The sequence below is a fragment of the Vanacampus margaritifer genome, chromosome 11 (assembly GCF_051991255.1).
Source record: "Vanacampus margaritifer isolate UIUO_Vmar chromosome 11, RoL_Vmar_1.0, whole genome shotgun sequence".
Lineage (NCBI taxonomy): Eukaryota > Metazoa > Chordata > Actinopteri > Syngnathiformes > Syngnathidae > Vanacampus > Vanacampus margaritifer.
Genome location: NC_135442.1, coordinates 20,260,269 through 20,273,743, shown reverse-complemented (window position 1 = coordinate 20,273,743; position 13,475 = coordinate 20,260,269). Strand labels below are relative to the sequence as shown.

At 36.2% G+C, this 13,475-nt stretch overlaps 1 protein-coding gene across 5 annotated transcripts in view; it reads left to right on the top strand.

The window, feature by feature from the left end:
• The window catches only part of kalrna (kalirin RhoGEF kinase a), a 138,971-nt gene that overhangs the window by 99,471 nt on the left and 26,025 nt on the right, over positions 1–13,475 (top strand). Inside the window, exon 1 of one of the 5 annotated variants that reach the window (XM_077579222.1) lies at positions 6,820–6,988. The exons of the other annotated variants lie outside the window; for them this stretch is intronic. Within the exon in view, the coding sequence (XP_077435348.1) occupies positions 6,928–6,988 (61 nt within the window). The 5' untranslated portion in view covers positions 6,820–6,927. Of the gene's footprint in view, positions 1–6,819; positions 6,989–13,475 lie in introns of those variants that run through there. 5 annotated transcript variants of the gene reach the window in all.

The window sequence follows — 13,475 nt, the reverse complement described above, 5'->3', positions numbered from 1 at the left end:
TATTTTCAGCTTCTATCCCAGTTGTGTCGTACGCCAGCATGCTAGCGTCACCCTCCACCACTCTACCTCTTCCTAGCCCAAGAAACTGTGGTGTTTGTGTCCCGAACGCTCTAAACTGAAAGTCAGGGCTTTTTGTACTCATCTAGGCATTGGTGGAGCATGCATGATGTAGAAAAATCTTGAACATTACTCTAATTTCCTCATTCATTCCCAATTGAAGAGTCAACATTTCACTTTTACATAATTTCAAAGTGACATTCAAAACATTTAACTCATTCATTTCACATTAGGGATGATTATTAGGTCCATTCCATACTTTTTTTCACACCTTACTCCATTCACATAATTCATCTGATTTTTGTCATTCCAATTTCAAAATGTTCCAAATGTTCACGTCATGCTAGGGTCCATTTTATTGATTCTAAAAATTCACACCTTACCCACAATTTCCGATTTTGTACACTAACATTCCCCATTCATTCCCATTGGCAGATTCAGCATGATACTTTTCATCATTTCAAAGTGACATTCAAAACATTTAGCTCATTCATTTCGTCATTCCAATTTCAACATGTTCCAAATATTCACGCCATGAGCGCTTCAATTTTTTTCATTGCCAAAATTCACACCTTACCTACTAATACCTAAAACCTAATTCACTATTTTGTACCCTAATATTCCCCATTCATTCCCAATGGCAGATTCAATGTTTCAGAATTAGATAGTTTCAAGTATACATTCAAAACATTTAGCTCACACTTTTAAATACATTTTAAAATAAGTTCTTAATATTAAAACACAAAATCAATAAACAATGTTTTTAATGACAAGTGTGTGTTGCCGAAGGTGAGTCAAGTCGCGGATGCTCATCGCATTTTGTAAATTGTTTCCTTATCGCAAGTGTAAAGCAAAATGAACCACAGCAAAAGATACAAATGATCAAATGACTCGTAATGAAGTCCTCAGCGGTCTATTTCACAAAGCAGGTTTAGTGAGAACTCTGGGTCAATAATATGTGGGAAACTCTGCGTTTTCAGTTTCAGAAAGGGAGATAACTAAAACCAGAGAAAAAGAGGTAACTATAGCCTGTTTCATAAAACGTTACCGTAGTAACATGTTTCATGAACCAAACCTGGTCTGTTGCAGGTTTTTCACAATGAACCTTTAGGTTTTCTATGTCCCCGCCTCCTTTCAGCCACATTTTCTCATTCATAAAGCTGCGGCGAGTTTTTGCGTAAATACCCCTGTAGTCTATAATGTAAAGTCCACATTTGTCACAAACATGGCATGTCCTTTTGACAATGACCCTGTTGATGAAGGTGCCGCATTATTGCGCAGGGAATTAAATATTCGTCGTGAGATTGTTATCAGGCCGCGCATAGATATGCTGGCATTTCCGGACAGTTATCTTTTTGAGCGGTACTGTTTCACATCACAGTCCATCACCTACATAACTTAATCTGTCCATCTGCAACATTACCAACGCCGTAGTCATGCGCTCACATCACAGCATACATTGTGTGTTGCGCTCCGTTTTTTCTTAATAACCGTTTGAATAATGTTTTTATATTTCATCTTAAGTCAAGTGCGCTTCTCCCCCGCAGGATTGCACCTACATGAAATGAATTAATGAGTTACCATTCAACAGGTTTCCCTTGTAATATTATTGTGATTGCAAAGGACTACATTTAAATTTACGCATTGACCCGACACCCGAGCAACAAGTGTTCTCCCACGCCACCTTCCTCTATGGGGAGCCGCTGTTCAAATTCGCCATATGATCGCATTAAGATTTTCAGTTGAGAGCGGTAAAAAAAAAAACGCGGAAGCAGAGGGCGGCGCCATGTTGACTTGACAAATCGTGGCTCCGATGATGTGGACTTTTTAGTGTAGTGGCAACACCTGGTGAAACTACCCTCAAATCAGCTGTCCTGGAACCGAAAACGCAGTTTCCTATCTCAGGGCATGTCAACTTGCTGTTCAGGGTTAGTCTTGGTGTTTGTTGAACTTGCTTTGTGAAATGGACCCCAGATCTGTTCAACAAGATTCTCCGGAATGAATCTTCATATGAACACAGTTTCACACCTCAAGCAAACTAATACCTGACTTGTGTCAACTGCAAGATGACGCTTATTAGCATGTGCTTGACAAGCAAGTGCATGTGTCAATAGATTACTATGTAATAAAATATCGCTAATCAATTACAAAGTACAAAGTCATAGAATGTGTGTAAATATATTATACTGTATGACATTATGAAGGCGACTGAACAAAAAAAAAAATAATTAAATGACAAATTCTTATGAGAACAAAGTATCGTATGTTTTCCAAGTGAGTCTTTATGAACCTTGTGTACACTGGGAATAGAAGAAGGAGTTGTTACCCACACGGGTCTGGCAAAGTCGGAAGCATACAGTTTTCCACAGTAACTTGTATTAGCCCTATCCCAATACTTTTGTCCTTATAGTGAGCATGCATGTGAGTGCAACCTTGCCTTTCTGTTTTTAAATAGCTAAAGGTAACTTCTAGGTAATCTTACCTTTCCTATACTGACCTCTGCTGTTAGATTTGGGACATTACAACCTGGTTTATGTCTGCCATGCAAGCATGCCCAAGAAGATTTGACACTTAAACACAATTTTAAAATGGCCTTGTTTTTTTTATAGAGGAAAATTTATTTTGTGGCATTTCCACACTGTTTCTTTTTCTCCCTCTCTTTCCTTATAAACAAATGATGTGTCATCCCTGTCTCTGGCTTAATACAGTTTTCCCTCACCATTGGACATATTCTCCCCAGAGTTATAATTGTTTTGGACTTTTCATCATAGAAAGTTATTATTAACTTTTTTTTTTTAAATGTTTTTTTTTATTTTTTTATTAAATATTATATAATTATATATTATAAAATGAATCATAATTGAATTTGTTTTTTTTAAATATTTTGTTTTAAGAGTGTTTTTAATTGTTTGTTTGAAAATGCTTCATTTTAGTTTAGTTTTTATTAGTTTTAATGTTGGTTTTAGTTTTTTATATAATAGAGTATTTGTTGAGTGTAAGATTACAACAAAAAATCTGTATTGTGTAATAAAGTAAACTACAATTCCCCTAGGATTGTTTGACACTACTTCTGTAAGGCCAAATGGTAATACAGAAATAAATACTAAATAAATAAATTATGTGTCCAAATATTCCACAGCTTCAAAGCAAGTTAAACATATTATTAATAAACATTGGAATGTACTAAAATGTGATCCTAGTTTAAACCATCTATCAGCCTCTCTTTGTTTTAAAAGAGATAGAAATGTTAGAGACACTGTTGTCAATTCTATGTATGTATGTTGAACCTTCACCGACTAATTGGCTGGCTCAGCAAGTTTATGGGAACTACAGATGTGCAAAATGTGCACATTATGCCAACACAATGGATACAAAATATTTTAATCATCCTCGTTCGGGTAAGAAATACAGGATAAAGGAATGTATTAATTGTCTTTCCACACGTTATTTATGTACTCATCTGCCCATGTGGCATGATGTATGTTGGCCAAACAATGCGCAATCTAAATCTTGCGGATTGCAGAGCATAAAGTATTAGAAATAATAATTTTGATTATGCTATTGCCAGACATTATAAAGATAAAAAATAATGGTTCTGCAGCTTCGCTCAGATTTGTTGGTATTGAAAGTGTAACGTCTAATCCAAGAGGTGGTGACATCATCAAACAGCTTCTGAGAAGAGAAGCTTTTTGGGATTCATAAACTGTTGAACCTCTCGGAATTAATGAATCACAGGATTTGAGTTGTTTTTTTATGATGTGTTTCCTGCCTTTTGTGGTGAATATATAACTGTTATCGGTGCCTGCTTTTGTGTATTGTTTAAATTGTATTTATAGGGGGGAGTCAGCATTTCAGCACACCTGTAAGTGATTGTGTCAAATTTGAGGTGAACCTAATGACCCGAAACGCGTTGCTTCCCTCAAATAAACTCATTGAGGGAAGTTCTGTCAGTGTGCGGGGGATTCTTTTTTCTGGTTGTCACAGAAACAAACACATTTAAAAACAAACCCTAAAAGCTCATGTATAAAATTAATTAAAAACAAAGGACATTATTCACTATAATTATAGTCAGTTCTAGTTAGTTTTATAAACTTAAATAAAAGGTAGTTCTCTAGTTTTTGTTTTTTAAAAGCCCTCTCATTTTTATTTTTCCGATGTTTTTTAAATTTTAGTTTGAGTTATTTCATTCGTTTCCATCACCTTGATTCTCCCGTGTGCTTAAGTCAGCGAAGTCGCACAGCTGCACGCTCCTCTGTCTGTGCCCATTCTCCCACCAGTTCCACATTCTAGATGGAGAAACGCTGAAATTTGGCCGTTCTCTGTCAAATCTGACCACGCTTACATTCTTCCACAAACTTAAGCACCTTCCTCCTCTGCCATTTGGAAGCTGTTGTACATTTAGCGCCACTTGTAACATTAAATTGCCCAATGGCCGTAACGTGTCCCATATAGCCTTACAGTCATCGTAATGGCACAATGGTGAGTGCAGATGTGAGAGAAAAGAAAATTACATTTGAGTGAGAAAATATGTCCCTATGGGGAACGTCGACCTAATTGTCCTGACAATTTTCTTTTGAAATGAACGCGTTCACGCTGTAATTAACCCTGAGGAGTCCGCTAATTAATGACAAAGGCTGTGTGTATGTTTTGTGCATGCTGCGTCTTATGACTTAGTGTGTGATGATGAGTGTGTCGGTTTGTATTTTCTCTCATGGAGTGGCTACCAAGCCAATTAATGACACTTTTCAAATAGTATGAGAATGATCATAAACTAATGTTGTCTGTCTTAACACAAATCTGTACAGCTACTAAAATTAAATGTAGCGTTGATTTAATGCTTATCTTTTGGGTTGACATAGAAGTGTTTCAGAGAGTGTAATATGGCAGACAAACTGCAGCTGCGGCTTGAAAGTAGCGGAACTTTGCCCCTAAAGTCATGGGTAGAAAAAAATGAGGGGGGGGGGGTGTATTATATTAATTCATGAAAGCAGGATTCGCTGAGTAATTGAGGAAAGTAAAATAACAATCAATACATAGTTATATAATAATTAAAACAAATCTTTTAATGGTTATCAAAACTGGAAGAAGAAAAAAACTACAGTGAACCTCCATTATTGTAATGATACGTTTCAAAGCCAACTGGCATAGGTGAAAATCCATGATATAGAGAGACCATATTGAAAAACAATTTCATTCTGCACTCTAAATACACTTTTAAAATGTATCCTCAGTACTAGGGGTGCACCGATTTATCGGCACCGATTTCCTTAGTTTTGGGGGATCGGTGATCAGCCGATCCCTTAAATATAAACCGATCTTTTCCACCGATCTCATCTCCCTCCTCAGAGTTCTGAAAAAGTCAGCCACTGTCCTCTTCTGCTGAGATGACTAATAAGCTTTTAATTTTTATTTCAGAGAACTACTTACTTTCAAGTTAAAACAACCCGTTTGTATTATTTCACAGATATTGTTCAATGTTTTCCAATTAAATCAGGTTGGAACTCTGAAGGTGTATGCTGCTTGTTATGAAAAAAAATCGAGATTGGCAAAAAAAGTTCAGACTTTGTGAAATTGTGACCGGTGCACCACTACTCGGCACCTATTGTCATTCTCTCACTGTCGACACTGCAAAATGGACAGTAGATAATTTCAGAAAAAATAGGAAAATTATTACTTCAAATAAGAAAATTATTAATTCAAATAAGAAAATGATTACTTCAAATAAGAAAATTATTTACCAACAGAACAAGAACATTTTACTTAAATTTACCTGCAAGATTTTGAAAAATAAGAAAATACTAGACCCATATAAACCACAGTGGTCTTGAAAATAGTACTTTTTTCAAACTGTAATAAATAGAACTATTTTCTTAAAATATTTTTACACTTGGACACTTAACTTAGCCTGAGTATCAAGCATGGAGGTAACAGGTCCCATTTTTATTGCCTTTGGCATGACGCAGCCAGGAATTGAACCCACAACCTTCAAGTCTGAGGATAGGCACTCTACCACTAGACCACTGAGCTGGTATTGGAACAAGGAAAAATGAGCTTAGCAAATATAACGAAACGAACCATATTGCATGTCTGTTTTCATACTTGTATTTTATTATTGTATTTGTTATTACAAAAAAACGGCCAGCAGGTGGCAGCAGAGTATAAGAGGTCAACCAGGGCCATGTTGCAACAAGCTCTTTTTGCCAGTGTTTTCAACAGGTTTGTGAATAATGATGAAACTTAGCTATATTCTAATGCTACTTGCGGTAAAACGGAAACAGACAGAAATATACTTTTTTTTCCTGATGAAAGAAGAGACTCGAATCTTTCTTTTGGTAGGTTCCATGTTTTTATAGCAATAGAACACAACATTCTGTGGGCCTTGCAAAATAAGTCAAAATCCAGTAAAACAGCCGGAAGCGAAGAGGGTTGCTTCAGTGAAAATGGCTGTGAGTGAATGAGTTAATTGAACACAGCGGCACACGATCATTCAGCCTGTGGCTCACACGGCAGACCTTTGAGCTCATTTGTTTGTACAGAATAATTATTTTTTGAATTTCAATCAAATTTGGCGGACTTTATAACAAGACTTTTCTCGGTTGTTTCAAATTTAGAAATATGTTTTATTTTTGCTTTTAATAGATTGTGAGTGTTGATGAAAGGTCACTGAAAATGAAACTTGATTTGTGCAGGTTAAGGGAGGGAGATGTGACGGCAGCTCCTCCTCCTCCTCCTCCTCCTTCTCTTTTTACTACTCCTCTCTCAATCTTAGTCCACTCACTGTGGCTGTCTGAACTTGTTGTAAAGTATGCTTTTGTGTGTGTGAGAGATACAGGTGTGTAAATGTAACCTCAATCGTGCGTGTGTGTAAGAATGAAGCGAGGCTGGCATTGGTGTGGATGGATCTTGGAACGCTGCTGTTGCTGCTGTGCAGGTGAGCCAAACAATAACTGAGACGGCTGTATGGATTGTGTGACACGGGAGTGTAAAGGGAGGTACGTGTGATCGGCTTGTCTCTCGATCCTTGACTTTTTTTGTCCTGACAGTTTGATTGGTAATAATAAATAAATAATGAAACATAAGGAAGATAGGACCTGTCGCTTTAATATGTCTGTGTTCACATTTGTGACTGTATACATGTGAGTCTACATTTTTGTTTTTGTATCTTAGCCTCAACAACCCTTTAACCTTACCTTTTTTTATTACATTTTCACTGATCCACACAAGCAAAATGCTTTGTGTGTGCGTGTGTGTCGGCTTACCAGCATGAGCAATTTTTCAGAACTTAAAAAAAAAAAAAGAGAGTGAGCACATTTGTTCAGAGTTGGACCAGCTCCAGACATTCCGTTGAACTGAAAAATTTTCAGCAGTTCAGACAATTTTCAAACAATTCAGATATTTGAACCTCCAGGTTTGAGTTTAGATTTTTGATAAAAAAATTTATTCTTTATTTTTTACACATCTGGGCTATACTTTGTAGTGTATATGTGACCGAAGGGTCCTCATGTGTCAAAAAATTCAAAATTGATAAGAATCGCGATTCTCATTTAGTACGATTCAGAATCGATTTTAAATGTCCCAAAATCAATTTTATTTAAATTATTTTATACTGCCTTGCCCTTGGTTTGTGTGTGCCTTAATTGGGAGCGCTGTTGATGTTGGCCACTTAGGGGCAGTGTGGTTCCTTGTGTTCCTGAAGCATTTTTTTATGAATAGCCAGTGATAAAAGTGCCGCAAGTAGCATGTTTATTAGCACAATTTGCCTCCATTGTTGTTGTTTGCTTGCTCGTTGGAGTTACGCATTCAATGCAGCATCATGTATAATCTTGCCATTTCACACAATCCTTTGGATATGAAAAATCAACCCTTAGTCTGATTCTTTGATTTTTCTGTCCAATTAAACACGGCCAGGTATGTGTAATGTTTATCCATCGTGCCAGCTAAAGGTTAACTTTGTGGCTTTGTGTGCACAATCGCAGCGGACTTTGACTGCTCCGTGTTGTATTGTGAGTGTGCAGGATTGCTACTGTACAGTATGTAGCCAAACCGGTTGTACTGGTTGCATACAGTCAAGCTAGTTGCTAGTTTGTGGCTGTCTGGCGATAAAACTGAGTGAGAATTGACAGACAATAAATTACACTATAGCTGTGTCTGCTCTCATTAAAGGGAGCGGCTACTGTGCAAAAAATTGTGTTTACCAGCAAGAATCACATAACAAAAATCTGTGCTTGCGCAAGTCTGCAATAATAATAATAGACTTCCCGTTTTCTTCTGCATGATTTCTAATGACTCATTTAATACTGTAAACCTTTGCTTGTTTGTCAGAATACGTCCCGATATGATGTCATCACAAGCTGCCGGTAACCAAACATATTATGGGGGATTTATGAATTGCAATTGCCCTATGGAATGTCCATTACTGAAGAAATTTAATATAACAATATGTGCTGACTCATCTTAATTTACAAAGTCTTGAAAGGCAAGATCCAGACATATATCAGTATTTTATCTAGCTGAAATTATAACAATCATTCAACACGTTCAAGTGACTGTTTACTGCGCAAAGTTCTCCGGACTACGCCTGAACTCCTCAAAAGTTCCTCTTTTGATTAACTGCCAAGAGCAAAACATAGTTATACAGCTAAATGTTGTATTGCATTTTACTATTTGCATGGTCAAACAAAAGTGTTGTAATTAGCTCATCTAGCTTACAGCCAAGATGTTCTGGGTTCGAAGTTGGAATCACGCCTTTTTAAATATTGACTCATCTGCTTTTACTACTCTGATTTTTTTCTAATCAATAGAAAGAAGAAACAGTCATCACCACAGTGAAATTCCTTGCTTATCTCCCTTTTGCATTCTTGAAACGCGAGCATAAACTTGAATGTTTGCATGACAACAATAATTATATTTATCAGGCAAGGAAGCACATTTTTAACTCAGGTACACTCAGGTATTTTTAACAACAATAAACAAAGCTGCACTAAGAATGACTTTTCATAATTTGAGTCTCAAACATAAAAAAATGATTTTTTATTGTATGTAATAATTTATATAAGTTAACAACAAGAACATATATATTTTTTATTATTTTTTATTTATTTTATGTAGAGATAGACCAATATGTTTTTTTCAGAGCTGATACCGATACTGATTATTAGTAGTCAAGGATGCCGAGAACCGATATATGGAGCCGATATTCATTTTCATTAAAAGAGAAAATATTGGTGTCAATAAATAAATACAATTTAAAAAAAAGAACTCCAACTCTTAATTTTGTTGAAAATGTTTAAGCTAAAAATATTGGAGGTGCCCCCCCGTTCCCCAAATCTTTATTTTAAACAAAAGGTTTAGCAACCTCCCAAGGTCATTAGCATGTATTAAAAAGTGAAATAAACACAAAAAAAGATCATAAATAAATATTTCTAGAGTAAATAAAGGTATAACAAAAATCACTATCTGAAATGTTAAATTTGTACTGAGTTCAAACAAGAATCTGTTCTTGTCTGAACTTAGTTCACTAAAAAGGTGCAGAGAGTTCTCAGGGTCAGCAGCATTTCTTATAAAGTTAATTGAAAAGTAAATTAAATACTCCACTGAAGTTAACAGCATTAAATTGATCGAATATCGCGGTTGTAAGATTATTCAAAAATCATTATCAGGCCATATTGTTTTTTGATCCGCAAAAGCTTTGAAGTGTTTGTAAAGCAAAGCAATGGTAAACTACTGTATCTGGCTGGTAGTCAAAGAGGAAAGATGACGCGTGTATGTTGTCACTGGAGCTATTCACAGCGCAGGGGGCAGAGGGGGCCGCCATGAGGTGTGTGTGGTGTAATTACAGAATGAAACCGACTGCGTCGAGGCGTGCTGTGAGGGTGATCGAAAGCAAGCCGGGATGAGACAAGAGAGCTTTTCTATTCAAAGTGACTGACTGACGGCCACGGCGGCAGTCCACCGTCTGTCTATTGTGTCGGCTCGCAACAGAAGCGCCGTTGTTCCATCTCACCTGACGCCTAGCGGCTTCGCTCTTCAAATTCTGCCCTCTTTTATCCCGTCAGATGAGAAGAAGGTCATAACTGTAATAACTTCAGTTCATAGATGGTATCAGTCACATAGGCATTAACTCATCCACTGCCATTGACGCCTATAAACGTCAAAAATTCATTTGAACTATTTCTATGAGTTTTAAATTTTTACCCACTTTTGTTAACAAGAGTATGAAAACCTACACATTTTTTTTTAATAATCTTTTTTTTTTAAAGGTTATTAAATATTAGGGGTGTAAGGCGATTAAAATGAATAGCATGACTTCAATAGTTAACTCACAATTAATAAAATGTTTTATATCTGTTCTAAATGTACAATCTTTTTTTCTAGGTTTTCATACTCTTGTTAACAAAAGTGGGAAAAAAATGTTCAACTAATAGAAATAGTTTAAATGAATTTTTGACGCCTATAGCCGTCAATGGCAGTGAATGAGTTAATATGTTAACTGTTGAACCAATCAGCAGCACCTGCAGAGGCATATAATAGTCTTTCAAAATGACTTTTGTTTGTTTCTCAATTCTTTACGTCTCTCGTGCAAATTCAGGCCTCATACGCTCCCATAGGCCACTAAAGCAAAAGTATTTGACATACGAAGGTTTACTATTTGGTTGATCTTTTTTTTTTTTGCCTTCAAGGCGGTGCAGTCATACTCGGGGAGTGGAATGTTATCAATCACGCATGCGTGCGTGCGTGTTTTGTGTTGTCGAGCAACTGTCAAGGACGTTCAAGAGCTAACATGGCTTTTGCTGAATCCGCACAAGTCACATGACACTGCATTTGCACAACAGCACTTAAGGGAGTAACGAGTGAAGTGTTGCGCTAACGTCAGGGCAGGCTTGCGTGCGTGTGTGTGTCACAAGTTAATGGTGCACTAAAAAATAAAAATAAAATAATAGACACAATAAAGGGAAAAATACATTTCAGTTGCTCATGATTAAAATGTGTTAAATGTATTTTCCCGTATGTTCCTTAAATATAATCATAAATTGTATATGTTAGTTTAACACATTTTAATTAAATGTGCCGATGCTTTACATCAGGGGTGGCCAAGTTCGGTCCTCAAGAGCCCTTATCCAGCCTGTTTTCCATGTCTCCCTTCTTCAACGCAGCTGAATCTAATGATCAGCTCATCAGCAAGCTTTGCAGAAGCCTGATTACGATACTGATCATGAATCAGGTGTGTTAGTGGTAAGAAACATGGAAAACTGGCTGGATAGGGGCTCTCGAGGACTGAATTTGGCCACCCCTGCTTTAAATGTTCAAATGAAGGAATTTTGTGCATTGTAATGCCACTGTAGAATGTGTGATTTTAACAAAAGAACCAGAAATAGAACTTCCTATGACATATTCTGCTTAGTTCAATAAAAAGAAAACACTGTTAATTAACTCATTTGCTCCCAAAAACGTATAAATGTGTTCTATTTTTACGTGTCCCAAAGACGTATTTATACGTGTTATGTTTTTTTTTAATGCTAGAACATACAGAAGGCTTTGATGCAGCCTCTGAACTGAAGAAAATGCTTGCAGCAATGGTAGTTATTACAAAAACGGCCAGCAGTTGGCATCAGAGTATAAGAGATCAGCCACGGCCATGTTGCAACAAGCTTTTTGCCAGTGTTTTCAACAGGTTTGCGAATAATGATGAAACATAGTTACATTCTCATGCTAATTGCTGCAAAAACTGAAATCGATACTTTCCTGATGAAAGAAGAGACACTAATCCTTCTTTTGAAGTTCCTTTTTTTTTATAGCAATAGAACACAATATTCTGTGGGCCTTGCAAAATCAGTGAAAATCCAGTAAAACAGCCGGGAGCAAAGGGGGTTGCTTTAGTGAAAATAGCTGCAGGGTGAATAAGTTAAATAATAATTACTTTTACAAATGAATTCCACTTTATCAGCATATGTATGCATTTATAGTATGTAGTAGTTTGCAACAGCTACACTAGTTGTTATCCTCTCACTTTCTTCTGGCGTCGGCATGTTTTAATCACACAGTTTCAATCAGGCCTTACTGGAAAGTGATGCACATTGTTTTTGGGAAACATATTTTGGGTGGTCACAACCGTCTCCATGGTGACACACACACACACAAAATGTCAGTGTGGTGGATGTTCTTCTCTCAGCTGAATGTGAATGAAAATAAGGTTCCTCCTCCTGAATTGTTTCATTTCAGTTAACCACTACAAATGAGCAAACGTCTTGGCGGACCTGCCTGAAAATAACCCGGAATTCCTCGCCTTTAACATAATTTCAGAAATGATTTGTGTTAATGCATATAGCAACCAAGAAAAATTTAATTAATACACCATAATGTGACCCTCAAACAGCACCAAATTGAACAGAAGACGCAAAACGGCTGTGTTTCCTAACACTGACAGTACCCTTACCTTATAAAAGAAGTGAATGTCGTGTAATCCAAACATAGCGATAATCTTCAATTCCGGAATCTTTTTCTTTTATTTTTTCTTTTTTTTTTTTTTTTACAGAAGAGCTCAGTATTGTTCATTCGATTTGACATCATCATTGCTCTCCTTTTTTTTTTTTAAACAACAAATCAATTTAAAAAAATTTTAGTAAATGTTTTTTTTTTTTTTTTAAATACATATACACATATATATACATATACACACATATATATATATATATATATATACTTTTTTTTTTTGTATGTGGGTGAGTATGTGTATGTGCGTGTGTGTGTGTGTGTGTGTGTGCGTGCGTGCGTGCGAGCGTGTGTGTATTCATCAGTTCACCTAAAGCCCATTAAAAAAAATCCCATACTAATAATATAATATAATAATAAATTGCCAAATGCAGAAACATCAATGTAAGTTATCACGATGTAGTGGCTCTCGCTAACAGACAGAATTAAGTAACCGGAATTAGGTTAAAAAATTCTATATACGTAGACCATGTTTCTATAAATTTTGATATTTGGTTTTTATTTGAGGCAGATATTTTTTCCATTAAAATGTGATTTATGAGGAGGTTAGACCATTGGTCGATATTCAGAGTTTGTTTATTTTTCCAGTTAACAAGAATTGTTTTTTTAGCGATAGTAAGGGCTACAAGTGTAGATTGAAATTGTTTATGTGGTAAATCAGTTGTTGTTAGGTCACCTAGCAAACACAAGTTTGGAGATAAAGGTATCCTACAGTCCAAAATAGCGGAAAGTTTTTCTAAGACTTTAGTCCAGAAATACATAACCGGAGTACATAACCATAAAGCATGAACATAAGTGTCTGTAGTGTTTTGTAAGCATTGGAGACAAATGTCGGAGTCTGAGAGTCCCATTTTCTTCATCATATATTGAGTAATGTATGTTCTGTGAATAACTTTATATTGGATAAGTTGTAAATTTGTGTGTTTTGT